Raw genomic sequence first — 27537 nt, forward strand, 5'->3', positions numbered from 1 at the left:
AAACCATGGAATATATAATAACTGCTGGAACCTTAATAGGTATTGGAATCAGGAGGTTTTAGGACAGCAATATAAATTTATTGAGAAAGAAATGTTCCATAAGTAACTGCCTTTGCAGGGGTGCCTGGGTGGCTCAGTCAGTGAAGGGTTGGACTTCGGCTTAGGTCATGATCTCACAGTTTGTGAGTTCGAGCCCTGCGTCAGGCTGTGTTGACAGCTCAGAGCCTGGAGCCTGCTTCAGATTCTGTGTCCCCCTCTCTCTCTCTGCCCCTTCCCCGCTAATACTGTCTCCCTCTCTTTCAAAAATAAACATTAAAAATTTTTTTTCAAAATAGGGGTGCCTGGGTGGCTCAGTCAGTTAAGCATCCAACTTTGGCTCAGGTCATGATCTCTGTTTGTGAGTTCACATCAGGTTCTGTGCTGTCAGCTTAGAGCCTGGAACCCACTTCAGATACTGTGTCTCCCCCTCTGCCCCTTCCTTGCTCATTCTCTGTCTCAAAAATAAATATTAAAAAAATTGTTTTAAATAATTGCCTTTGCAATCAAGATGAATCTTGCTTATGAATCAACTCCAAACTTTTCTTCAAATGATATGATCTGTCTTAATCTCTAAGGTCAATGCTAAATATTTGAAACTCTAACAAAAACTATGAAAGAAAGGCCAAGAGAAAAGAAAAGGGTCATGCTATTTCCCTATTTTAAAATGCCCTTCTCTTCCCATTCTCACCTTGGTAAAATTCTATTTGCCTTCAAGACTCAGTATGATGCTACAGTCTCTAATCCACATCCACAGCCACTCAGGCAAAATTCATTATACCCTCCACAGGCAGTGTTCCTTCTTAGCACTCTCTTCATGAGTCTTAGCCCATAAGATAAAGTCAAATAGTCACTTATGTATCTGTCTTACTAGATTTTTTACTCCTTGAGGCTGGCAATCATGTCTTGTGTTTGTATCCTCAGCGTTTAGCAAGGTTCCCAACACTGAATGCTCCCAATAAATGTGTTTAAAAAATAAACGTAAAAAAGGAATTTCATCTTCAAAACTTTGTCATAAAATACATATTTATTTCATTTGTAATCTGGGAATCTCTGTATTATCCAAGGTGATTCATAGAACCCTAAACCTACTGCAAATTAAGGAAATTCACCATGAGTTACTGAGATTTGGTAACAAAGTTATTAAATGGGTACAATTAAAAAAAAAACACTGTGAATAGAATGCTTAATATAAGGACCTCTTGGGGCACCTGGGTGGCTCAGTTGGATGATGTCCAACTCCTGATTTCAGCTCAGGTCATAATCTCACAGTTTGCAAGACTGAGCCCCACATCAGACTCCCTGTTGACAGCACAGAACCTGCTTGGGATTCTCTCTCCAATAAACTTAAAAAAAAAAAAAAAGACCTCTTATGTGGGCAAATAATCATCCATATGTTATCATTTCTGACCACCAAGTCTGTTCATATTAACAGATCTGATGTTCGCAGTAAGTTTCATTTTGAGAGATTAATATCATTTGGGGATCTAATCTCCCAAAAGAATTTCATTTCTCAAAAGCCGTTAGGTTTTCCTTCCCACAGCCAAGAGCACATATAGCTAACTGCACAGCAAGGCACCTACTAACAATAGAAAGTGCTATTTATTAATTAATGGTCACTGTTAAAGAGGGTAAAAGAGTAGACTGTGTTAGCAAATGCCTACCTCTACATCATTCCTAGAAATTTCAAAACTTGCTGATTGAGGTTCACTTTCAACTCTGCCAGGATCCACTGAACTCTTATGTCTAAGCCTGATATCCACATTTCGTTCTTCCTAAGTAAGGAAATATAAAACAACAAGCTACTGTAACCAAAAATATATTAAAATGCCTTCACCTAAAGAATAGAAAATCAAGATTTGGGTGGATTATAAGATTTAAGTAATTAAAGACTTCTTCAATGACCACCTGACTCCCCTTCCTCCACTCTTTCATCATTAGAGACTCAGGAAAGGTTGGGCAACTTGGCAGCCTCTGAGTCTGATTGAAAGAGAAATCTGAAAAATCACTTTCAATTTCCAAGGTGTTTTACGTATATTCTCTCATTTTACTTTCATTGCGGCTCTCTCTGATAGATTTGTCAAGAATCATTATTCCTACTTTCAAGATGAGGAAACAGGGACCTAGAGATGTTAAATGACATGGCCAAGGTCTGCACTAAGCTTAAAGTGTTGAACGCCAACTGCTTTGAGAACGCCATTGTGAAACACTAGAGGAGTCCTGAGAATAGAACTATAGTATCAGAGGAAAAAAGACCATAGTGATAACTAAACCTTCTCTTGCTGCATACTTCATCTCATTTTCTCAGTCACAGGGTATGCTCTACTCCTAAACGCTACTTAAGGGATCTATAAAGAAGAATCAGATTACATTTTTAAACTTGCCAAATTCTAACATGAGCCTTCTCACCACTGCCATCAAAAGCAGAAGTTAAATAAATATTTATCTCTTATGCCATCTACCCATAATTGTCAAATAAAAAAGATTCTACTGAATCCATAATGCGAAAAGCAACTACCATCTACTGACTTCCACTGTGGTGAAAACTGTGCTAATTGTTTTACAAATACTCTCATCAATTTTCACAACTCTATTAGGAAGACATTACTATTTCTGTTTTAGTTAAGTTCAGATATAATAAGTGATTTTCCCAAAGATTCCAAAGCCACAGTAGACAGCAACAGACACCCAATTTTTCTAAGTTTCTAGTTTGTGCTGTTTATACCACATGCTACTACCTCTTTTTTTTTTTTTTTTTAAGCAGTCTTCCTCTTAGAGTCATGAAGTCCTTTGTTGTGACAGGCACATACATTTCATTTTCCTATTGTCTGGAGGCTTTAGAACAGCAGATTTTTAAGCGTAGATCATTTATTCTGGAAAGACTAGCTTCAGATGTTCGATTTCACCATGAAATAACAATCCTCTGTGAAATGCAATCCTCCCTCCATTCAAGGTTCCCAACCCCAACGTAGCATTACAAAAGTAATTACTGAATGACTACAATTGTGCTTATTTTCAAAACAATTCATGCCTTGCCTTTATGTAGTAAACTTAGAATGATCCCAAGTATTTAAATATTACCAAGACTACTATTGAATCACATTTCCACATTTTAAAGGTAGATTAGGGACTAAATCATAAATTATTTATTTTCTAATTACTCTACCTGCAAAATATGACCAAAATATTGCAAAAGTACTATTTCTTAGTTGGTCACTGGCAAATCAATCATAATGACATACTATGAAAACCTGAAATACATGATAACTATCCAAATAATTTTTCAAACTCTGATTCCCCTGTGATCTATTGAAACTTACTTTTTTGTCCTCTAAGAGTTAATCAATTATCCTGAAAAATTCCTATGTTCAATAAAAACAGGCACAGAAAGAATTAGATTCTATTCACCGTTTCAGAAGGCTCCAATGTGACCTTTTTTAATTGTTCAATTTCATTATCTTTCTGTATATTACTGGAGATCAGTCCCTTCAGCTGTATTTCTAAAGCTGCGACCAGATGATCCCGTTCTTCTCGCCACTTCTGAAGGTTATCATCTTTCTCCGCCAATTGTGCAGTAAGTACTTCCTAACCAGAAGATAGAAAACATTATAAAACTAAAAAATTTTTGAAATTTTTATTAGAAATAACACAACTATGAATAAGACATGTACCAAATTACATGGGTTATGGCTAGCTACTTGTAAAACAAAATACATAATGCCTTTATATCTTTAATGTCCACATGCTGTATTTATCCCTATCCCACTTCATTTCAAAAATCAGCTTATTGGCCACTTCTTTCAATTCTTTCAATAATTATGGCTTTTAAGCTAATACTAGCATTTCCCCCAATATTTTGGAAATGAAAGGTAAAATTATAGCAAAACAAATGACAAAATTAATAGCAACAAAGAGAAATGAAAATTTAAAATATCATTTTTAATGACTTCAAAAACATGAAATAGTGAAGTCACAAAAATACATGCAAGACCTAAACATAAGAAGCTGCAAACCACCACTAAGAGAAATTAAAAATACATCAATAAATGGAGAGACAATCTGTGCTCAATGATCAAAAAACTCAATATTGGTAAGATGTCAGTTCTTCCTAAACATATCTATAGATTCAGAGCAATTTAGATTAAAATCCAGGCAGGTACACATGTATGTGTGCATGTGTGTGACTGTGTGTGGAAATGGGAAAGCTCACTGTAAAAGTTACGTGGAAATGCAAATGACACAGGATAGTCAAAATTATCTTGAAAATGAAGAACTAAGTAGGAGCAAACACACTGTGATTTCAAACCTACTATGATAATCAAGACAGTGTGGTACTGGAATACACAATGATCAGTGGAAGAGAAAAGAGGGTCCACAAGTGCAAGGTCAAGTGATATTCTACAATAATGCTAAAGATATTCAATGGAGGAAAGAACAGTCTTTTCAACAAAGACTGCTGAAACAGTAGCCAAATGGAAAAAAAAAAAAAAAATCCCAAACCTAATCTCATACCATACACAAAAACTAACACTTAGCCAACTGACTTATGACAAAAGTGACAGAGCAGTGGAAAAGAAAGTTTTTCCAATAAATACCACCAGGAAAATTGGTAATCCACATTTTAAAAATAAAGTCTTGATGCCTAATTCACTCCAACACAAAACTTAATACTAGAACCAAAATATGAAAGGTAAAAACCTAAATAGGAAATGGTATGAGAATATCTTCATGTCTTTGGGGTTAATAAAGGAAAAGACTGGGAAAATGAACTAAAGTAAATTTAAGAACTTATATTCAGGGGCGTCTGGGTGGCTCAGTTAAGCGTTTGACATTAGCTCAGGTCATGATCTCATGGTTCATGGGTTTGAGCCCCGCTGTCAGGCTCTGTGCTGACTGCCAGCTCAGAATCTGGAGCCTGTTTCAGATTTTGTGTCTTCTTCGCTCTCCGACCCTCCCCTGCTCATGCTGTCTCTCTCTCTCTCAGAAATAAATAAAAAACATTAAAAAATTTTTTTACAAAAAGAACTTATATTCATAAGAAGGCATTAAGAGAATAAAAAGTAAACTAGAGATTGAAGAAAGGTACTTGAAACACATGACAAAGGATCCTATCCAGAAAGTATACGGAGCTCCTATGTATCATCTAGAAAAAGCCAGAGTCCATATAGGAAAAGGGCCTGTAACCTTCAATGTCATTAGTACTCAGGGAAAAGCACCTTAGAATCATTTAAAAAACCCAACACCATCATATGTTGGTAGGAATATACAGCAACTCCAGTACTAGAATATAAATGGGTACAACTACTTTGAAAACCTGACATTCAACCAGAGTTGTACACATACCCTATCATCCAACACTTCTATTCTTGGGTAAATATGCAACAGAAATTCATGCACATGTGCACTGAAAAAAATGTGTAAAAAATGTTTATAAGACAATTTACTCATAATAGCTCACAACAAAATAATTCATATATCTTCAACATTAAAATGAATAGGCTGTGGTATATTCAAACACTGCAATAGTCAGCAATGACAATGGGCTAATTCCAGCTCCGTGCAGCATAAATAATTCTCACAAACATAATACTGACAGAAGCCAAGTACAAAAAAATGCATCCTGTACATTTCCATTTACATAAAATTCAAAAATGGTCAAAATTAAAATACAACATTAGAAGATCCAAGAGTTGGGGCACCTGAGTGGCTCAGTCGGTTAAGCATCCCACTCTCGACTTCCACTCAGGTCATGATCCCACAGTTTATGAGTTCAAGTTCGGGCTCTGTCCTAGCTATGCAGAGCCTGCTTAGGATTCTGTATCCCTCACTCTGCCCCTCCCCCACTTGCATGCTCTCACTCTCTCTCTCTCTCAAAATAAATAAAAATTAAAAAAAAAAAAAAAGAATAGAAAGGAATATAGAAGAGGGCCCTTCTGGTTTGCTTCTGGGGTAATGTTCTATTTCTTGAACTGGGTGGCACTTAAGTGGATACTGACTTAATAAATACTTCTCTGAACTATTGTTTGTTTACTTACTATGTTATATGTAATTTTAAAAATTAACAATTTGTATACCTTAATATGGTAGAAACATACATCCTAGATATGATGGTAAAGAAATATATAGGAGAAAGAAGGAAGCTAAGCTTTCTCAAGGATTAAAAACTCAAAGTAGGTTTACTTGCTAGCATTGCTGCCGATGACTGGGACCACTGACTGGAAAAGAAAATAGCCCTATTCCAGTTTTTAAATTGGAGTGACTCAAAGCCAATAGTTTTGATTTCACTTCTTCCTCTTACTATTGCCCAGGAAGGTATGATGGGCTGTGAGACAAAAGCAGAGAATCAGAAGCAACCTTTCAAGATAAATGTAGCAGCAAAATCCTGCTCAAACCGCCACCTCCAATCACATGGAATGGGCACTGAAATATACTGCCATCTCAGAGCTGCGGTAATGACAAGTATTAGTCTCACATGATTTAGCATATGACCAAAAGAGGCAATACTCTAAGGAAATAACTAATGTCATGTTGTATTCTAGATGATATTCTGGACCCAGAAAAAGACATTAGTGGGAAAACTAATGAAATTCTAATAAGGTCCATGATTTAGCTAACAGTACTACAATAATGTTAATTTGTTGGTTCTGATCATTGTCCTATTGTTATGTAAGGTGCTAACATCAGGAGAAGTTAGTGGTAAGTATACAGGAACTCCCTGTATAAATTTTGCAACTTTTCTGTAAATAAAATGATCTTAAAAAGGTAAAATTATTTTTATTTTTTTTACATTTTATTTATTTTTGAGAGACAGAGAAACAGCACAAATGGGGAGGAGCAGAGAGGGAAGGAGACACAGAATCTGAAACTCCAGGCTCTGAGGTGTCAGCACAGAGCCCAACACGGGGCTTGAACCCACAAAGTGTGAGATCATGACCTGAGCTGAAGTTGGACACTTAACCAACTGAGCCACCCAGGCACCCCAAAAAGTAAAATTATTTTTTTTAAATCAGTGGGAAAATCACCCTTACCTTATGGAAAATTAACATCCTATTTTTACAGGAAAGCTTAGCTATTATCTATAAAATTCTGTCATAAACAAAAAATACCAGCAATGACAGTGTGGTACTGCCAAGTTACTATTATTGTAAAGAGAAACCAGTTTTTCATTTAAAGATAGTGTTAATGTATTCCTCAATAGTTTTCCTAGGACCAATGATGCCTTTTAACTTCTTTTCTGTTGGCAACATGAGGTGTCAAACATACTAAGCAGTCAATTAAAACAGGAGGGGAAGAACAAGCTAGGATAGAATCCTGTAAGAGCCACAGCTGGTCAGTGTAAAACTGAAGGGCATTTCTACCAGTAGTCTTCTAGAAACTATTTGGTTGGCTTTTAAGAAGTCCTGATAAAATCAGCTTATGAGATAAAATGTAAACACCCATATTAATAGAATCTATTGTTCAAAAGCAAAATTTTATAATAAAGTAAGGATCACCACTGTGGCAATCAAACAGAAGAGAGGTTTTAAATTCTGTATCTAGATACTGAGATGTAATTAGGCATTTTCCCAACTTGCTAAATGGACTGAAAAAAAGTTAAAATAAGAACATAAGTGAACTTCAAAATTGGGACAGAAAAGTCATCTTACAAATAGACAAACAGACTGCTTTTTAAAAAAAAAAGCCAAGAAAATCAGGCGACCATGTAAAGACTGATAAGAACCCCAGGGATAAATTTAACAAACCACGGAAAGCTGGTGAAATACATCAAAGATAAAGTATAATTGTTACCAACCAGTTCATTTTGTTGCTTTAAACAACGCTCCCTGTCTTCAGCATATTTTTTCATCTCTTTGTTTCGTAGATTCTCAGCTTCTTTTGCTTGAGTGATAAGCATCATTTTTTCTTCTAGCCATTTCTTTCTATCAGCTTTATACTTATGTTCAGATTCCTATATATATAAACAGTACAAGTGACTATCACATGCTCAAGTAATAAGTAATAGTCGGTAAATGTACTTTTATAACATATCCATATAACCCATCATTTTACCTTTTTGAAAACTTAAACATAAGCATTTTTTCATTAAACAATGGTAAGATCAGAGTTTAATTTGGATTATAAAATGAATGCTGCTGGTTTCCTTTTCCAAGTGGACTTCCTTTTATAAACCTTATTTTGCTATGAAGTCCATTTAAGGACTCTCCTTCCTTAAGAAGGAATAAACAACTTCTATTTCTGAGTTACAAAGACCCTTTCTAAACACCATAAAAAAAAAAAAAACTCAATTTGTGATGGTCATTTCTAATTGCATGATATCAAACATAAAATATTCCTGGGTATACAGGATGCCAAATAAAAACAACTTGTACATGAGGACATTTATTAATTTGAGTAACACTGCAAATGGCTAGACTGAAGTAATTTCCTTCCCAGAATTACAAAGTTTATAATCTAAGATATGTAATTACATCATTTGGGGACTATATAAAATAAACCAATACTCCTTAAGATGAACATTCTCAATATAATTAATATACTTTTTCATAAATAATGAAGTATTTACTTTGAGCTGCTCTGGGGTTTTCCCAGTGGAAAGGGTAAATTCTAGAATACATAATTAACAGTTAACAAAACAAAGTATTCTTTATTTATTCAGTACTTGATTATATATGTAGCATGAGTTTAAGAAAACAATTTAGGTACAGCCAACTTTTAAAAATCATTATTATGCTTTCTTCAATCTCAAAACTAGTCCCTTCTAATAAAATGTACAAAATTTTGGGGCCCCTGGGTGGCTCAGATGGTTAAGCATCCGACTTTGGCTCGGGTCATGATCTCATCGTTTATGGGTTCAAGCCCCACGTCGGGCTCTGTGCTGACAGCCAGCTCAGAGCCTGAAGCCTGTTTCGGATTCTCTATCTCCCTCTCTGACCCTCCCCTGCTCATGCTGTCTGTCTCTCTCTCTCTCTCTCTCAGAAATAAATAAAACATTAAAAAAAAATTTTTTAATGTACAAAATTTTAAGTAGTTTTGGTAAACTCCATTAAAAAATATTTCCCCCAATAAGCTGTATTCCATATAGTATTTAGAGTTGAACATGGAAAAAATATTTATGCAAAATAGAGCATCTTCTATATGACAGTGTTTCAAATATATTCCAGTGTCCACATATACAACTGTATTCTTTACCAACTTCATAACTGAAAATTAAAATGATTGTTTACAAAATGTCCTCTTCCCCACAACAGAATTTGATGACTAAGAAGCTTAGAGAGTAGAAAAATAGGTACAAACACTAAGAAGTTGTGATTTAAGAATTAGATCTATAGAATATAAAATTGAACACCAAACCTCTGTACTTTCATTGGTACTAATGGTGATCTGTATCTTGAAAATTTCCACCCATGTCATTTCACTGTATACTGAAAAAATTATACCTATTTGCTAACATTTCCCAGCTTGTATTTCACCCATATCTAAATTAATTATAAAATATCTGCTGAATTCTCTCTCATGAGAAATACAATGGAGAGATCCATACACACACAAAATCATACCTGTAACTCATCTTGAAGCTTACTGAGCTTTTCACTAAGTACATCTGTGTTATCCTCAAATTCTTTATTTGACCTTTGATTACTTTTGGCTTCCAGATCTTTGCATTTTTCCTTCCATTTTTCCAATTCTAATGTGAAAACATAAATTTATCGTTTAAAGTAAATGCAAAAGTTATACCATACAGAGATACACGTAGCATGAGATACAGACAAGAATCAGCAAAGCCCAGAAGAAAAACATAAACCCAGATAAGAACTGAGACAGTTCCAAGGGCTTCATTTTTAAGAGTTCTTACCAAATCCAAATTCTTAGAGAAGAGGAAGTACAAGGACCTTTCAGGAACCCACTGAATAGTGTTCAGAGTATACAGTGTAAACACAACTTAACGTTAATTATGTAAGAAACTTCACATAGTTCTCAGAAATAAAAAATAATACAAAATAAAATAAAATGTGATGGTATTCTGAAGGACGAAATCAAGAGTATTTACTGAAATAAACATATAAGATGATGCTAAAAAGCTGGACAGAGGTAAAACTCAGATGAGAAGTTTATTCTTATACCTGGAAAACATTACAAGCTATCACTCAGTTATTATCAAAGTGTCCTTATTCTTTCTTTACTACATACAATTTTACTGAGACAAAACAATTTTTCATCACATTGGAAAACAGCAAGCGATAAGACATTCTGAAAACACACCATTACTTTTTACTATGAATTATTGTAAATACTCAACTCGTTCTAAAAGGGAAAGAAATCTAGGAAAATACAGAAAAAGGAAGAGTAGATCTTGAGATATTGAAGCAACCGTGTTTTACCTGTGGCCAATCTTTCAGCTTCCTCTAATTTCACCTCGAGCACTTGATCTTGTTCTGCCTGAGTCTGTTCCTGTTCTTCCAGTGTCATTCGCATGTCTTCAATTATTTTCTCTTTAACATTTAGATCTAAAAATTTAAGAACATTTTAGAAACTACTAACATGTACATCTAGCTATCCAATTTTTTTTTTAAATATTTTTTATTTATTTCTAGGAGAGAGAGAGACAGACAGACAGACAGCGTGAGCAGGGGAGGGTCAGAGAGAGAGGGAGTCACAGACTCCGAAAGAGGCTCCAGGCTCTGAGCTGGCAGTCAGTACAGAGCCCGACGCGGGGCTCGAACCCATGAACCGCGAGATCATGACCTAAGCGAAAGTCGGACGCTTAACCGACTAAGCCACCCAGGCGCCCCATAGCTATCCAATTTTTCTTGAGTTCTTCTAAAATTAAAATAGGGGCGTCTGGGTGGCTCAGTCGCTTAAGCGTCTGACTTCAGCTCAAGTCATGATCTCATGGTTCGTGGGTTTGAGCCCTGCATGGGGCTCTGTGCTGACAGCTCAGAGCATGGAATCTGCTTCGAATACTGTGTCTCCCTCTCTCTCTGCCACTCCCCCCCCCTCTCTCTCGGAAAAATAAACATTAAAAAATTAAATATATATATATATACACTTTCATTAAGTATAATAGAATTGGAGTTCCACATAGAAGCTTTGTCTTGTTCACTACTACACCACAATGCCTAGAGCAGTACTGGCAGATATGAAGCACTAAATAGGTATCTGATATACAGATAGATACTTGAATGACTGCAAGAAAGGGTGGACAGAAAAGAAACTCTCTGCAGATAAAATTAACAATTTTTTATAATATTCAGCTATTAATACTAATCAACACAAATCTGGGGATTTAGAAAAACCATTATTTGGCAAAACATTCATTTTCAGCGTAATATCCCCAAACCAAATGTAAAACTTTTACCACCTAAGAACAAAAAGGGCTCAATGNTCCAAAGCCAAATATTTACTTCTAGTATTTTTAAAACCAGCTCTTCAGGAATGAATGTGCCACTAGCCTTACCAAAATTGTTTCTGGCCCTTAAAAAATGACAATAATGACATAATTCTATTTTAATGCTGCCTGTTAGAAAGAGGGAAAAAGGAAAGGTTACTTTGTTGCCTCTTGTAATGGCCACGTTTCTAGCTGGGCACGTTTTAGACACAAAACTATTATTGATGTCAGAGGTAATAAACCTCCAGATGCATACAGTTCAACCTCAGGTCACTAAACATTAAAAATGACAAAAATCTCAAAAGAAGGCCTTCTCAAAGTACACATTAAGCAAACTTAAGAAAATAAAGACAAATTTTATAAAACACTAAAAAAATTTTATGAGTAATTTTCAGTATTTCTGTCCATTTATGAAAGCTGCCAGGAGTGCTAATAAATCAAAATTCCTCCTAAGATCAAAGGAGTCTTGGTATTACTATCTAAACTCTTTCTTTCAAAAAATATGATTTGCAAATATATTCAGATTATACAATTAATTAACCAAAAGTTTATTCAAGGAACCCCTTTCCTCAAGATTCCACTCTAGATTTTGCTTTAAACTAGAAGGCTAGAAATAAAAAGTCTTAAGTACCTAATTACCAATTAGGAAAGCCCCAGGACACCAATGACAATTTCACTAATGACTATGATTATATGAAAGGTAGGTGCAGTTACAAAAAAACAAGAGAATTATTTTATCAGTCACTACCTCCAATAATTTATACTTCATTTCAGGAAACAATCCAGAAATATACAACAAATAAAACAAAGTAAAGCAACATGAGAACAGCTCTGAGACAGCTATGTCTTCACTGCTAGCTAAAGACAGCTATGAGCTGCCACAGCTAAATAAAGGACTGTCAAACCAGCAACCAAGGCTTTAGCATTCACGGAGAGGATCACTGGAGCTATGGTACCCTAGGAAGGCTTCAAGGAGGAAAGACTTCAACATAACATTTGAGAACAATCAGAAAGTAGAAAAAAGGGCCAACACATACTCTAGGCTAGGAAGAGAAGTAAATATAAACGCCATCTAAGACCCCAGATTAGAAATAGTCACTTAGTGACAGTTAAAATTTATTTCAGAATATATAACAGATGTACATGGAGCAACTACAGCAGTGTGAGACCACGTAGTACCAGTTTCACACATCACACTGGCACTAAGTGTGAAATTTGATAACACCTAATACAGACAAAAATGTGGAGAAACAGGCATTCTATACACGATTTTACTGTCAATATAAACTAGTTAAACCACTTTAGAGAGCAACTTAGCAATATTTATTAAAATTTTAAATACATACCATTTGGGCCAACAATTACACTGCTAAGACTTTCCCTTATAAATATATTTACATGTATCCACACTTCTGTACAAATTTATTCACGGTAATGTCTATAATAACCAAAAATAATGTCTAAAATAACCAAATGTATTTTTTTTCATCAGAAGAGGCCATACTACCAGAGGCTAGATTATAAATATGTTGTTAATTTTCTTAAGTATGATACTGTATTTATGTAAGATGATTCCTTACCTTACAAATTTCATGATAAAGTATTTAAGCATAAAGTATCATTGATGCCTGGAAATATTTTTCAAGTTGCTCAGTTTTATACATACATATTAGAGAAAGAGACAGAGAGCTAGAGACAGATGCAAATAAGGCAAAATATTTAAAAATAGTGACTCTCATAAAGGGTATTCAGATCATCTTTACTTTCTGACTCCTTCACAATGTTTATTTCTTAATTAAAATTTGAGAAAAATAGGATTAATGATTCCTACTTTATAAGCAACTGAAACTGTATCTTAAATTAGCATATAACATTCTCTACTAGATCTTGAAATTACGTTTCATTTATGATCAAGACCATGTATTTAGTCAAATCAAGAACTCCACTCCTTGCAATAGTGTATATTAAAATCATTTTTATCTCCTCTACCCTAATAAATTTTATTGTACTATTTAAGGCTTTCTTTCAAAGGAATAAAATTTCTTTTCCCATTTAAAAAAAAGGTCATATTAAATATAGTACGCTATATCAATATCAATAAAATGGAATACTATTTAGCCCTTTAAAAGAAAGGTTAAGGGTTGCCTGTGTGGCTCAGTCAGTTCAGTGTCCGACTCTTGGTTTCGGCTCAGGTTGGGATACCAGCGTCATGGGATAAGCATGGAGCCTGCTTGGGATTCTCTTTCTCTCTCTCTTTCCCCCAATCAATAAATATTTCTCTCTCTCTCTCTCTCTCTCAAATAAATAAAATGAAAAAGAAAGTTAAAGGAAGTGGGGAAGGTAAAGTAAGATCTGTGTGTGATTAAGTTAGTGATGTCTTCTGGGGTATTTTTCTTGAGACATATAATTCCAAAGGAAATGTGTGGTCTTTTATTTGCCTTCTTTAAACAGGAATAGAGGCAAAATAGAGCAGGTCACACTAAGGAAACAAATTAGTCTAGATAGAGCAAAAAAGTTATATTAGGGCTAGAAAAAGGTAGCCTAAAATCTGCAGCTAGAGCAAAGAAATTTGTGTAGACAATATGAAAGGATTGGAAACTTTTAATAAGAAAATGACACAATGAAAGAAGAGTCTTAGAAAAATTTAATCTAGCTGTGCTGCTATACGAGTGAGTTTGACATAAAATCTGGCAATGAGCTAGGACAAATATGAGGAGTAAAAACAAGTAAAATAATTTAGGCACTACATCTGAGGGTGTGGGGAAACAAGATTATTTCAAGTCTAAAACCAAAGGTAGCCAAACATTTTCTGCAAAGTGTCAAATGATAATTATTTTAAGGCCTACCACAACTGTTTACCTCTGCCACTGTAATGTGAAAGCAGCCAGACAATACAAGAGAATGTGTTGTTAGGTTCCAATAAAACTACTTACATACAAAATTAGGCAGTAAGCTGGATTTGGTCAGAAGACTTCTGTTTCCTAACCTCTGGTCTAAACAGTGGAGATAGTAGACATCAGGAGTAGAAACCCAGAAAGTTAAAGCAGTTTGAGCAGAGACATTCACATTCAGAATTTATTAAGACTTCAAAACCACTCAGCATAGGAAAAGAAAATTGTAGACCAATATCCCATATGAAAAGAGTTGCAAAACCTCAAGAGTACTAGCAAACTAAACCCAGCAACACATAAAAAGCATTATACACCATGACCCAGTGGGATTTATCCCAGGAATTCAAGTTTTATTCAACATATGAAAACCAATCAATGTAATACACCTAATTAATAAAGAACAAAACTACATAATTGTCTCGATGGATGCAGAAAAAGACTTTGGACAAAATTTGACACATTTTAATGATAAAAACACTTAATAAACTAGGAACAGAAAGAGAGAACAAACTTCCTCATCCTAATATAAAGCATCTACAAAAACCCAACAGGGAACATTATACAAAATGGTTAAAGAATGAAAACTTTCCCCCTAAGATCAGGAATAAGACAAAAATGTCCATGCTCACCATTTCTATTCAACACTGTTCTGGAGGTTTTAGCCAGAGCATTTAAACAAGAACAAGAAATAAAAGTCAAAAAGAATGAAAACAAAGAGGTAAAACTACCTTTATTTGCAGATGACGTGATACAGTACATAAGAAGAAAGACAGGGAGAAAGAAAACCATATTAGAGTTCATAAAGTAGTTCAGCAAGTTTACAGGATACAAGATAAATATAATTAAATCTATTGTATTTCTACATATTAGAAACTAATAATCCAAAAAATAGTATTAAGGAACCCCATTTTCCTTTTTAAAATTTCTTTTATTTATTTCTGAGAGAAAAAGAGAGAGAGAGCATGAGCAGGGGAGGGTCAGAGAGAGAGGAAGATACAGAATCTGAAACAGGCTCCAGGCTCTAAGCTGACTGTCAGCATAGAGGCTGACGTAGGGCTCGAACCCACAAACCATGAGATCATGACCTAAGCCAGTCGGATGCTTAACCAACTGAGCCACCCAGGTGCCCCAACAATTCCATTTTTAATAGCATTACAAAGAATAGTTAGAGGGGTGCCCAGGTGGCTTAGTCGGATCAGGTCATGATCTCGCAGTTCGTGGGTTCGAGCCCCGCGTCGGGCTCTGTGCTGACTGCCAGCTCAGAGCCTGGAGCCTGTTTCAGAGTCTGTGACTCTCTCGCTGACCCTCCCCTGCTCCTGCTGTCTCTCTCTCTCTCCTAGAAATAAATAAAACATTAAAAAAAAAAAAAAACAAAGAATAGTTAGAAACAAATTAACAAAAGATGTGCAAAATGTATACACTAAAAAGTAAAAAATATCACTGAAAGGAATTATATAAGGCCTAGCTAAATGAAAAGATGTTCCACGTTCATGATTAATACTATTTGGCTGGCAATTTCCCCAAACAGATCCTTAGATATAACAGAATCTCCATTAAAATTCCAGCTGGCTTGTTTGCAGAAAATGACAAGCTGATCCTAAAATTCACATACAAATGCAATGAACCCAAAATAGCCAAAACAATGTTGTAAAAGAACTAAACTGGGAGAATCCACACTTCTCAATTTCAGAACTTACTATAAAACTACAATAACTATACAGTGTGGTAATGGCATTGAAAGTCCAGAAATAAACCCTTACATTTGTGATCAACTGATTTTCAACAAAGGTGCAGAGATGATGCAGTTTGGGAAAGACACTCTTCAAAAATTGGTGCTGGGACAACTAAATCTCTATATGTAAAATTAAGTTAGACACCCCTACCTTACACCATATATAAAATTATTCTCAAGTAGATTAACTCAAAATGAATCAAAGATCTATATATTAAGAGCTAAAATTTTAAAACTCTTAGAAGAAAACATAGATGACTTTGGATTAAGCAAGTTTCTTGAACATGACACCTAAAACATAATCAGTCAAAACAGATAAACTGGCCTTTTCCAAAACTTTTATGCATCAAAGGACACAATCAAGGAGTGAAAAACAACCCACAGAATGGGAGAAAACACTTGCAAGTCTAACTGATAACTCATGTATCCAGAATATATAAAGAAGTCTTACAACTCCATAATAAGAAGACAACCCAAATGAAACATGGGCAAAGGACTTCAATTTCTTCCAAGATATATATTAAGTGGCCTGTGGCACAAGATGCTCAATACCAATTAGTCATCAGGGAAATGCAAATCAAAACCACAATGACATAATACTTTATACCTACCTGCATGTTAGGTTAAATAGTGTCCTCCCCCCAAACTTCATGTCCACCTACAATGAATATGATCTTATTTGCAAATAGGGCATTTGCAGATATAATTAAGAATAAGGCAAACTAGATTGGAGTGGGCCCTAAATCCAATATGACTGGTCTTCTTTTAAGAAGAGAGCAATTTGGACAGAGATACATGGGGAGAAGACACCAATACAGACACACCCAAAAGAAAGATGGCCCATGTTAAAACAGAGACAGATTAAAGTTATGCTGCCATAAGCCAATGAATACAAAGGACTGCTATCAAGCATTAGAAATCAGAAGAGACAAGGAAAGATCCTTCCCCAGAACCTTCAAAAGAAGCAAATCCCTAACAATACCTTTACTTCAGATTTCCTGCTTTCAGGGCCATGAGATAAGAAACTTCCATTGTCTTTTTTTTTTTTTTAATGTTTTATTTATTTCTAGGAGAGAGAGAGAGAGAGAGAGAGAGAGAGCGTGAGCAGGGGAGGGTCAGAGAGAGAGAGAGTCACAGACTGAAACAGGCTCCAGGCTCTGAGCTGGCAGTCAGCACAGAGCCCGACGCGGGGCCCGAACCCACGAACCGCGAGATCATGACCTGAGCGAAAGTCAGACGCTTAACCGACTAAGCCACCCAGGTGCCCCGAAACTTCCATTGTCTTAAGCACCGAGTTTGTGGTCCTTTCTTACAGCAGCCTGAGGAAGCTAATATAGAGAGCTATAAATTTTTAAATGAAAAATAACAAGTGCTGGCAACAATGTGGAGACACTAGAGCTTTCATTACCTACTGGTAGGCATGTAAAATGGGAGAGCCACTGCGGGTAAGAATTTAATAGTTCCTCAGAAAGTTAATCACAGAGCTATCATATGACCCAGTAGTTCCACTACTGGATATATATCCCCAAGAGAACTGAAAACATGTCTACCCAAACATTTATACACAGTCATAAAAGCCAAAAAGTAAAAATAATCCAAATGTCCATCAACTGAAACATAAATAAAGTGTGGTGTATTATGATGGAATATTATTCACCCATAAAAAGGAATTAAGTACTGATACATGCTACAGTATGGATGAAACTTGAAAACATTATGCTAAGTGAAAGAAGTTAAACACAAAAGGCCATATATTGTATTCATCCATTTATATAAAATGTCTGCAACAGGCAAAGCCAGAGACAGAAAGTATATTAGTAGTCGACAGGGACTGAGGAGTGACAGCTAATGGGCACGAGGTTTCTTTTTTGGAGGACGAAAATGTTCTGGAATTAGATAATGATAACAATTGTACAATGTACACTTTAAAAGGTAATTATTATGTATTATAGCTCGATTTTTTAAAAAACAGAATTTTATACTAAGATAGCTAAGTAAATGGCAGTCAGTGTTTAAATGGACATATAGAAGCCAAGCTGAAAATGTACTTTTTTGTTTGTTGGGGAATGTCTCATGCACAGCTGAAATCACCGGAATGAATGGACTCTCAAGTGAGAAAACAAAAAGAACAAAGAAGATGAGGCCTTCTTTAGGAAAGCTGCCCCAGTGGCTGAGGCTTACTCTGAGAGATGGGCAGTAACTGGTACAGAACAGATCACAACAGCAGAGACAAGTCTCACAAGGGAGGCAGCTACATATCACCATTTTACTTAGAAAACAATACTCTCAAACACAATAAATGCTACATAAAAAATGAAAAGGAGGAAAAGGAAGAGAGTGGACAATTACGTAAAAATAACATAAAGGACAAAGGAAAGGAGGGATTGCAAAAAGCTAATAGATTTGAAAATATGTAGGTTACAAATGACTTTGTAGCAAGTTTCAAGAGCATGGGGAAGATGGAAGTCAGTTAAAATGGACCTCTGCCACAGTTCTCAATACTGTGCAAAGAGAGGAAAAATTAAAATATGATAGAAACTATATCCTGGTCCAAGGGCATGCATTTTCAGAATAGCTAAGATCTGTTCACATTTACCAACAATAACAAAGTAGCCAAAGTAAAGAAAACCCCTAAAAACATAATGGAAATAAGAAATGTTAAGGGACAAAAGCCTAGAAGGCAGGCAGGAGAAAACATGGCAGTGTGCAGATATATATAGAGTATATTTATGCACATCACACTCAAGTTATCCATCCTAGTTAATCCCACAAATGTCCAAGTCATCTAAACAAATAATAATCTGGTTGACCTACCCCTTCTTTTTAGTTGGCCAAATACAAATAGCATGAATTAGTGAAAAGAATCTGAAACTTAGGAGTGAAACAGGCCACAGCAACTTCTTACTCAACATGTCTCCAGGGGCAAGGGAAACCAAAGCAAAAAAGAGCTATTGGGATCTCATCAAAATAAAAAGCTTCTGCACTCTGCAGGAAACAATTAGCAAGACTAAAAGGACTCCCTCTCTCTATCTACCCTTTCCCTGCTCATGCTCTGTCTCTGTCTCTCAAAATTAAAAAACATTAAAAAAAATTTTTTTTTTTTTAAAAGGGGGGGTGCCTGGGTGGCTCAGTCAGTTGAAGGTCCAACTTCACCTCAGGTCATGATCACACACTCTTGTGAGTTTGAGCCCTGCGTCAGGCTCTGTGCAGACAGCTTGGAGCCTGGAGCCTGCTTCAGATTCTGTGTCTCCCTCTCTCTCTCTCTCTCTCTGCCCCTCCTCGGCTCATGCTGTCTCTCAAAAATAAATAAACATTAAAAAAATAAAAATAAAGAAATGTTAAAAAAATTTTTTATAAAAAAACAAACACTAAAAGGCAACTGACGGAATGAGAGGAGATATCTGCAAATGACATATCAGATAAAGGATTAGTATCCAAAATCTATAGAGCAGTTACCAAACTCAACACCCAAAAGACAAATCATCCTGTGAAGACATGGGCAAAAGACATGAATAGACACTTCTCCAAAGACGACATCCAGATGGCCAACTGACATGTGAAAAAATGCTCAACATCACTCATCATCCCGGAAATACAAATCAAAACCACAATGAAATACCACCTCACACCTGTCAGAATGGCTAACATTAACAACTCAGGCAATAACAGATTTGGTGAGGATGTCGAGAAAGGATCTATTTTGCACTGCTGGTGGGAATGCAAAGTGGTGCAGCCACTCTGGAAGACAATTTGGAGGTTCCACAAAAAACTAAAAATAGAACTACCCTATGACCCAGCAATTGTACTCCAAGGGACACAGGTGTGCTATTTCAAAGGGACACATGTACCCCCATGTTTATAGCAGCACTACCAACAATAATTAAAGTAGGGAAAGAGCCCAAATGTCCATCGATGGATGAATGGATATATACAATGGAGTATTACTGGGCAATCAAAAAGAATGAAATCTTTCCATTTGAAACTATGTGCATGGAACTAGAGGATATTATGCTAAGCAAAATTACAGAAAGCAAATATCATATGACTTCACTCATATGAGGACTTGAAGATACAAAACAGATGAATATAAAAGGAAGGGAAACAAAAATAACATAAAAACAGGGAGGGGGGAAAAACATAAGAGACTCTTAAATATAGAGAACAAACAGAGGGTTGCTGGAGGGATTGTGGGGGGATATGGGCTAAATGGGTAAGGGGCTTAAGGAATCTATTTCTGAAGTCATCGTTCCACCATGGATGGAAATTATAAAAAATAAACTATAGAAAAAAAAAAGAAAAAAAAAAAAAGTAAAGCAGACCTATGTTCAAATCCCAGCTCTACTACCCACACAACTAAGAGATTGAGAGGAGTGAGGGGGAGGAGAGTAATGTACATAATATTATGAATAGAAAGATGTAATATCTACAAAGGTAATTTTAGATTTCAAATTTAAAAATAAAATTTGTTTAAAAATAAGCATAATTCAGCACCTAAGATTTGAAGCTAAAGTATTTAATGGTTTTTAAAAACTTAAAAAATATTTTAATTTTAAAGATGCTTTACTTGACACATATCTTTAAATGATTTTTGCTAGAAATCTATTCCATTCATTGTGACCTATATAACTGACTGACTTTATTTTCAGAAAACACTGGCCATTATCTAGAAATCAATATTTTTTTAATTGAGTATTTTTTAATGTTCTATTTTTCTAAGAATATATTTTATGCTGACAAGTTACTCATTAGGATCAATTCTTTTCCGGGGCGCCTGGTTAAGCATCCGACTCTTAATTTTGCCTCAGGTCACGAACTCACGGTATTGTGAATTCAAGCCCTGCATCAGGCTCTGCACTGACAGCACGGAGCCTGCTTGGGATTCTCTCTCCCTGTCTCTCTTTCTCTCTCCCTCTCTCTCTCTCTGTGTCCCTCTCTCACTTGTACCCCCTCTCTCTCTCAAAACAAATAAATAAACTAAAAAAAAATCAATGCCTTTCTCTTTTGATAAAGTTACATCTTATGTTGACCTTACCTTACAATTTTCAAAGGAAAATGCTAAATCAATTGTTATGCAGTTATTTTAGTACTAGATATAGAGATTTGTTCCTGACCTTTGCACACTCTCTCATACTGTTGTATAGCTTCTTTCACATTCTGATTATTTAACTGCTCCTGCAAAATGAAACAACATGAATTAAATGCAAATGTAACTAAAATATACAGCAGTATTTAATAGTGAGATTTAAAAATAGGGTTCAATGTTAGGTTTGAAATCTCTCTCCTACAAGGCTGAGTACTAATCTCTAACTTCCAAGTTTTTTCCCCTTGGAGAAAAGGGCAGGGTAAGAGTAGTGATAAAAAAAAAAAAACTTGATACCTTTAATCTACCTCAAAGTTACTGCCCAGTCATTTTATTTACTCCATATTTTATGCTACCAGGTTTCTCTTACACACCACAAAAAGCAGAAATGAGGATATGGAGGCTCACATATATTTAACATATATTTACTTGAGGAACAAGTAAAACCTTAAAAAAAAAGTTCCCTATCAATAAACTTAGAAGTGCTGAAAAAATAGGGTCCTCCATACCCTCTATGTAGAAAGTAGCTAGAAAGTTTGAAAAAAATAACAGGAGCCACAAAGGCAAGAGTAAATTATGGATACTGGAAATCTTCCAATTCTAGTTTTAACCTGTCTGGTAATTCAACCTTCATTCCCTATCTCATTCAGTGTCAACACTATCTTCTTACTTTGTAAATTTTACAATGAATCATTACAGAACTTGGAAATTTCTGAATCCTATTATGAAAGTACAGACTGCTTTATTATTTATTTATTTATTCAATTAAATTTTATTTATTTATTCAATTATATTTTATTTTATTTATTCAATTAAAAATTGAATTTTATTTTATATTTATTTTATTTATATTATTTAATTATTATTATACTATTTATTTATATTTTATTTATTTATTCAATTAAAAATTAAATCATGTGTTGGGGCGCCTGGGTGGCTTAGTCAGTTGAGCGTCTGACTTCAGCTCAGGTTATCATCTCTCCAATTGTGAGTTTAAGCCCCATGTAGGGCTCTGTGCTGACAGCTCAGGGCCTAGAGGCTGCTTCAGATTCTGTGTCTCCCTCTCTCTCTCTGCCTCTCCCCCGTTCATGCTCTATGTCTCTCTCTCAAGAAATAAATATTAAAATAATTTTAAATCATGTGCTTTTATCTGAATATTCACTGGTTTGCTTCATTTAAAAGCAACCATGCAAAGACTACAACAAATCCATTCTTTTTATTGTTGCCCAATCCACTTAATTGATGTCAAGCAAAATAAAATCCCTTATAAAGGGATTTTGCTTTTTAAGTGTCCTTTTGAAAAATAATTTTTATAAGAACTTGAGCTTCATTTTCCTTTTTACTTTTTATTTTGAAATGATTTCAGATTTATAAAAGAGTTCCAAAGATAGAAGAGATTTTCTATATAACCTCCACTTAGCTTCCCCTAATGTTAACTCTTACATTACCAAAGTACATTTATTTAAAAATTGCAAAACAATGGACAGAAAAATGAGGAGTTGAGTCTCCATTCTCTATTATTTAAAATATGGAACAAATCATCTTTGTATGAAAAAAGAAATTAGCACTGGTGCAATAATATTAATTAACAGTACAGACTTTATTTGGATTTCACCAGTTTCTCCAGTGATGTCCTTTTTCTCTTCAGGGATCCCATCCAGGATCCAAGACTGCATTTAGTAATCATTTTCCCTTAGTCTCCTCTAATCTATGAGAATTCCTTGGTAATCTTTTTCTTTAATGACCTCGACACTTTTTACAGGTCAGGTATTTTGCAGAACATCCTCAGTTTGGGTTTGTCTGGTGTTTTCTCATAATTAGACTGAGATTATGGGTTTGGGGGTAAAATACCACATTTGATGGCTTCCAGTCCTATCAAATCAGGAAGCACATGGTATCAACATGACTCACTACTGGTGATGCTATTCTTAAACACCTGGTTAAGGTGTATCTGCCAGCTTTCTCTACTGTAAAGGTACTACTTTTTCTTTTCCATACTCTATTCATTAGAAGCAAATCACTATGGCCATATTTAAAGTAATTTAAAAATTTTTTAGATTCCAGAAATAGCCAAAAGAGAATTTGTTATAAAGAATAGATACACCTACGTAGACACTAAAATATACTAACAAAATCTACTTAAATTATTTTTAAAAACAAAACTATTACCTTGAGTTGCTGAATAGTTCGCTGTTTCATATCTATTTCCTGAGAACACTGGTTTTTCTTTTTCTCCAGTTCACTGATTTTCATTCTCAGCAATTTTTCCTCATTGCGCATTACAGATACCTACAAAGTAATGTTTGTAAAACAAATTAAATGTTTTTTATAATACTAACTGCTTTTTGTTGTTTAAAATTCATAGCCACTGGTTCAAAGAGTCATATCCTTTAAAACCTATTAGAAAAATTACAGATTCTATCTAAGATGGGGATGAGAATGGAAAAGGGATATTGTAATTTGAGGTACACCTGAGAAGTCACTAAGGGAATTTAAGGAGTGAAGCTACCATTGCTGGGTCTCAGATCCCAGTTGGGGATCTTTAATGAACTATGCCCCACTCCAGGGCACAGGGGTATTTATACATTGATAATCTTTCTTACCGCAGTCAGGATTATCTAAATAGCTGCAGAGTTGGCCCTGTAGGTTATAGGGAGGGGGGTGGGAGGGGTACATGTCACAGCCCCAAGGAGCTTGGAAACAGAGGACCAGAGGAAGAAGATATGGTCAGACGGAGGGCTGACATTATAAATGCCTATTTTTATTTTCTGTTTCAAAACAAAATATCCATGATTAGGTGAAGCAAATGAATCACATCTCAAAACTTTTACAGAAGGATAATTACAAATCTAAACAATACTCCTACAGATTAAAAATGAGTTGTCTCGGCAGTGCCTGTGTGGTTCAGAAGGTTAAGCATCCGACTTGGGCTCAGGTCATGATCTCATGGTTTGTGGATTCGAGTCCCATGTTTGATTCTGTGCTGACAGCTGGGAACCTGGAGCCTGCTTTGGATTGTGTCTCCCTCTGTCTCTGCCCCTCCCCCACTCACACTCGTAGGCTCTCTCACTCTCTCTCTCTCTCTCTCTCTCTCAAAACTAAATAAACATAAAATTTTTTTAGACAAGTTGTTTTGGCACCTGCATGGTTCAGGCAGTTAAGCGTTCGACTTTTGCTGAGGTCATAATCTCTAGGTTGGTGAGTTTGAGCCTCATGTTGGGCTCTGTGCTGACAGCTCACAACCTGGAGCCTGCTTCAGATTCTGTGTCTCCTTCTCTCTGCCCCTCCCTTGCTCTCTCTCTCTCTTTCTCTCAGAAATAAACATTAAAAAAATTTTTTTAAATAAAAAAGGAAATTTACAGATTCTAACATACTATGATAGGGCTTCAAATTATAGAAAATGTCTTAATACACTAAAGGATAATGCACATGAAAAGATCACTTTCTTCTTATAATATTTTAAAACTTTCAAATTCTCAAAGTGCTCTAAAAAAGGATAAACATAGCACCTTGCATTAATAAAATCATTATCACAGAAAAATCAGTGGAGATACTTTATGAGGAAAATACTGGCTCAGATTTCCAAGGTTTACTGAGTAATGGATCAGTAATACAAGAAATACTTTAAAAGCTAATAATGACCCACAGAGGATGAAAATGGAAAAGTTACAAGATCAGAAGTTATCTATGCAAGTGAAGGTCAACTGACTTTTGATGTTACTGGTAACCTAATCCTACAGTTCTCTACCAATCCTAGAGATCTCATAAAATAAAGGAAATAAACTGAAAAAGTACCCCTTCATAAAAAGCATGGAAATGCCATAATATAATAATAGCTCCGAGTGGTTTGGTTTCAGGGAATTTTTATATTACTTCTTAGGCTTTCTGAATGTTCCAAATTTACTACACAATAGATACATATTACTTTTATAATCATACATTAATAATATATATTATGTTTATTTTGTTTAAAAATATGGGACTTAGAGTAATAAATACCATCCTTATCAATTTTACAGCCATAAACTGTCAGCCAACAATAAATAAAGAGCATGTGTTGCACCAATATGCACATAAGGACCACCAGTTTCCATCCTGGCTCTACCATTTACTAGCTAAGTGAACTTGGACAAGTTAGATCTCTCAGTACATGTTTCCTTATCCATTAATGGAAGCTAAAAACAATGCCTACCCCTAATATGTCAGAGAATTAAATGAGATGTTATATATAAACTCAGGATAACTGACCCAGAGAGTAAGCTATTATTGCTGTTGTCATTATTATTATTTACATTGACACTACACATTATTTTGAAAAAGAAAAAATACCCTTAATAACCATCATAGGGTAACAGTGGTCATCTATACAATAAAGCATAAAAGGAGATACCCTTGTAAAGTGATGTGAAAAAAAAAATCTCAAAAATAAGAGTTAAAAAGCAATATTTACATATAGGTGATTCCATTTATAAAAAATAAACACATATAGGTATATACAGTAATTACACATACTATGTTAAATGCATACAAAAAAGATCTAAAACAACAAAGATGGACTGTCAAGACTGATCATATTTAAAAAGAAGAGAGNAAAATAATACTAAATAAAATAAATTTTAAAAAATAAAAGAGAAATGATTGAGAAGGCTTTCACTTGTATCTTCATTTGTTAAAAAATATTTCCAAATAACATATACAATGAAGTTTTTAATTAGAAAAAGCTTTTATTTAATTGGAAAATGAACTATTATTTAAGTAACCGATTCCATGTGAATAGAAGTTAACTATACCATCCTTTAGAATGCTTACTGATAATCATGGTGCTCAGAAGTAGTATGTTAAAACCAGTAAGTTACATGCCTAGAAAGTAAAGAATCCAAAATTTCTGAGTGACAAACAAATGCTTTTCCAAATTATACCACATTGCTTTTAGCCTACTGATCTAAGAATTTTCCTACTATCTAATTATAGTTCAGGTCATCTTTACTAACATTTCTAATCTAATTTACTACTAAAATATTTGTCACATAACTTGGAAACTTTCTGTATAAACATATATCAAACTACATAGGTTTATGCATTTTACCTATGGTGGTACAATTTGTATTTTCCGTCCATTAAGTAAAAACTTTGTTATATTTCTCTTATTATAATGAATACATAAGATACTAATGAATGCAAATAGAGCTTTTAAAGAGTTACATATGCCATTACCTAAGTTAATCAAAATATATAATATTTTTATATATTTCCTTGCAGCCTATATTTGAAATGCAGATTGTTCACAAACTTTTAATCTTACCACATACACTGGACCCTTGAACAATGCAGAGGTTAGGGATGCAGATCCCCTGTGCAGTCAAAAATTGACATATTACTTTTTAAATTTTTTTATGTTTATTTATTTTGAGAGAGTGAAAAAGAGCAAGCTGAGGAGAGTCAGAGAAAGAGAGGGAGAAGGAAATCCCAAGCAGGCTCCACACTTTCAGCACAGAGCCTGATGCGGGGCTTGAACTCATGAACTGTGAGATCATGGCCTGAGCCAAAACCAAGAGTGGGAGCCATCCAGGCACCCTAACATATTACTTTGGACTCCCCAAAAACCTGACCAGATGCTTTACCAATATCATAGTCAATGAACATATTTGTATGCTATATGTATCATATACTATATTCTTACAATAAAGTAAGCTAAAGAAAAGAAAAAGTAGACCTGCAGAGCTCAAATCTGTCTGTTCAAGGTTTTACTGTATATAAAATTAGGTCCATCTTCTATTATTTAATACTATAACTCAAGCATTTTCCATATCAAGAAAGCTTAGTTCTTAACATTGTCCTTAAATCAGAATCCTACTTAATATACTGATGATGAGTCTGAGAACTTTATAAATTACAAACTGTGCTGATGAAGCAATGAGAAATACAATTTACACATCTCTACAAATCACTATAAACGAAGCATGAGAACTTAGGCCAAACCTTCCAGGCATCACAGTGCTTAAGGAGCTGTCAGGGATAGAAGAGAACCACTATCCACAAAAACTGCAGAGGGGAACTGGGTCCATAGCAAGAGCTTCTCTCCCTCTTCCTTTCCTTTACTATATAGGCCCTAATAATCATGAAAGTTGTTGTTTATTTAATCAAAAAGTTCATACTCTTTCTATTTTTCTCATTCATTTTTAATTTACATTACTACTGTCTTATTGCAGGCATTTTTTTATGTTAAATAACAAATTGTTCCAGAACTTCAATTTCAAATGGTTTAGAATAAATGAACCAATCTTCTGTTGAAAAAAAACAAAAAACAAAAACTACTGGATGAAGACAAATAAATTTAATCTTTTTAAATGAACTGAAGAATTAGCAAAAAAAAAAAAAAAAAAAAAAACAGAAATAAAAACTGAGAAAAAAA

The 27537-nt window shown here is 34.9% G+C and overlaps 1 protein-coding gene across 6 annotated transcripts in view; it reads right to left on the bottom strand.

The window, feature by feature from the left end:
* KIF20B (kinesin family member 20B) overlaps positions 1-27537 on the bottom strand; it is an 87643-nt gene that overhangs the window by 10426 nt on the left and 49680 nt on the right. For 5 of the 6 annotated variants that reach the window (XM_077779978.1, XM_077779969.1, XM_077779961.1 and 2 more), the window contains 7 exons: positions 23295-23414; positions 21157-21217; positions 10416-10541; positions 9594-9721; positions 7829-7984; positions 3445-3621; positions 1701-1811 (listed from right to left, as the gene is read on the bottom strand). In XM_077779978.1, the coding sequence (XP_077636104.1) occupies positions 1701-1811; positions 3445-3621; positions 7829-7984; positions 9594-9721; positions 10416-10541; positions 21157-21217; positions 23295-23414 (879 nt within the window). The remainder of the gene's footprint in view (positions 1-1700; positions 1812-3444; positions 3622-7828; positions 7985-9593; positions 9722-10415; positions 10542-21156; positions 21218-23294; positions 23415-27537) is intronic. The other variant, XM_077779952.1, reaches the window with a different exon arrangement.

Source organism: Crocuta crocuta, unplaced genomic scaffold (genome assembly GCF_008692635.1).
Source record: "Crocuta crocuta isolate KB4526 unplaced genomic scaffold, BGI_CrCroc_1.0 scaffold170, whole genome shotgun sequence".
Taxonomy (NCBI): domain Eukaryota; kingdom Metazoa; phylum Chordata; class Mammalia; order Carnivora; family Hyaenidae; genus Crocuta; species Crocuta crocuta.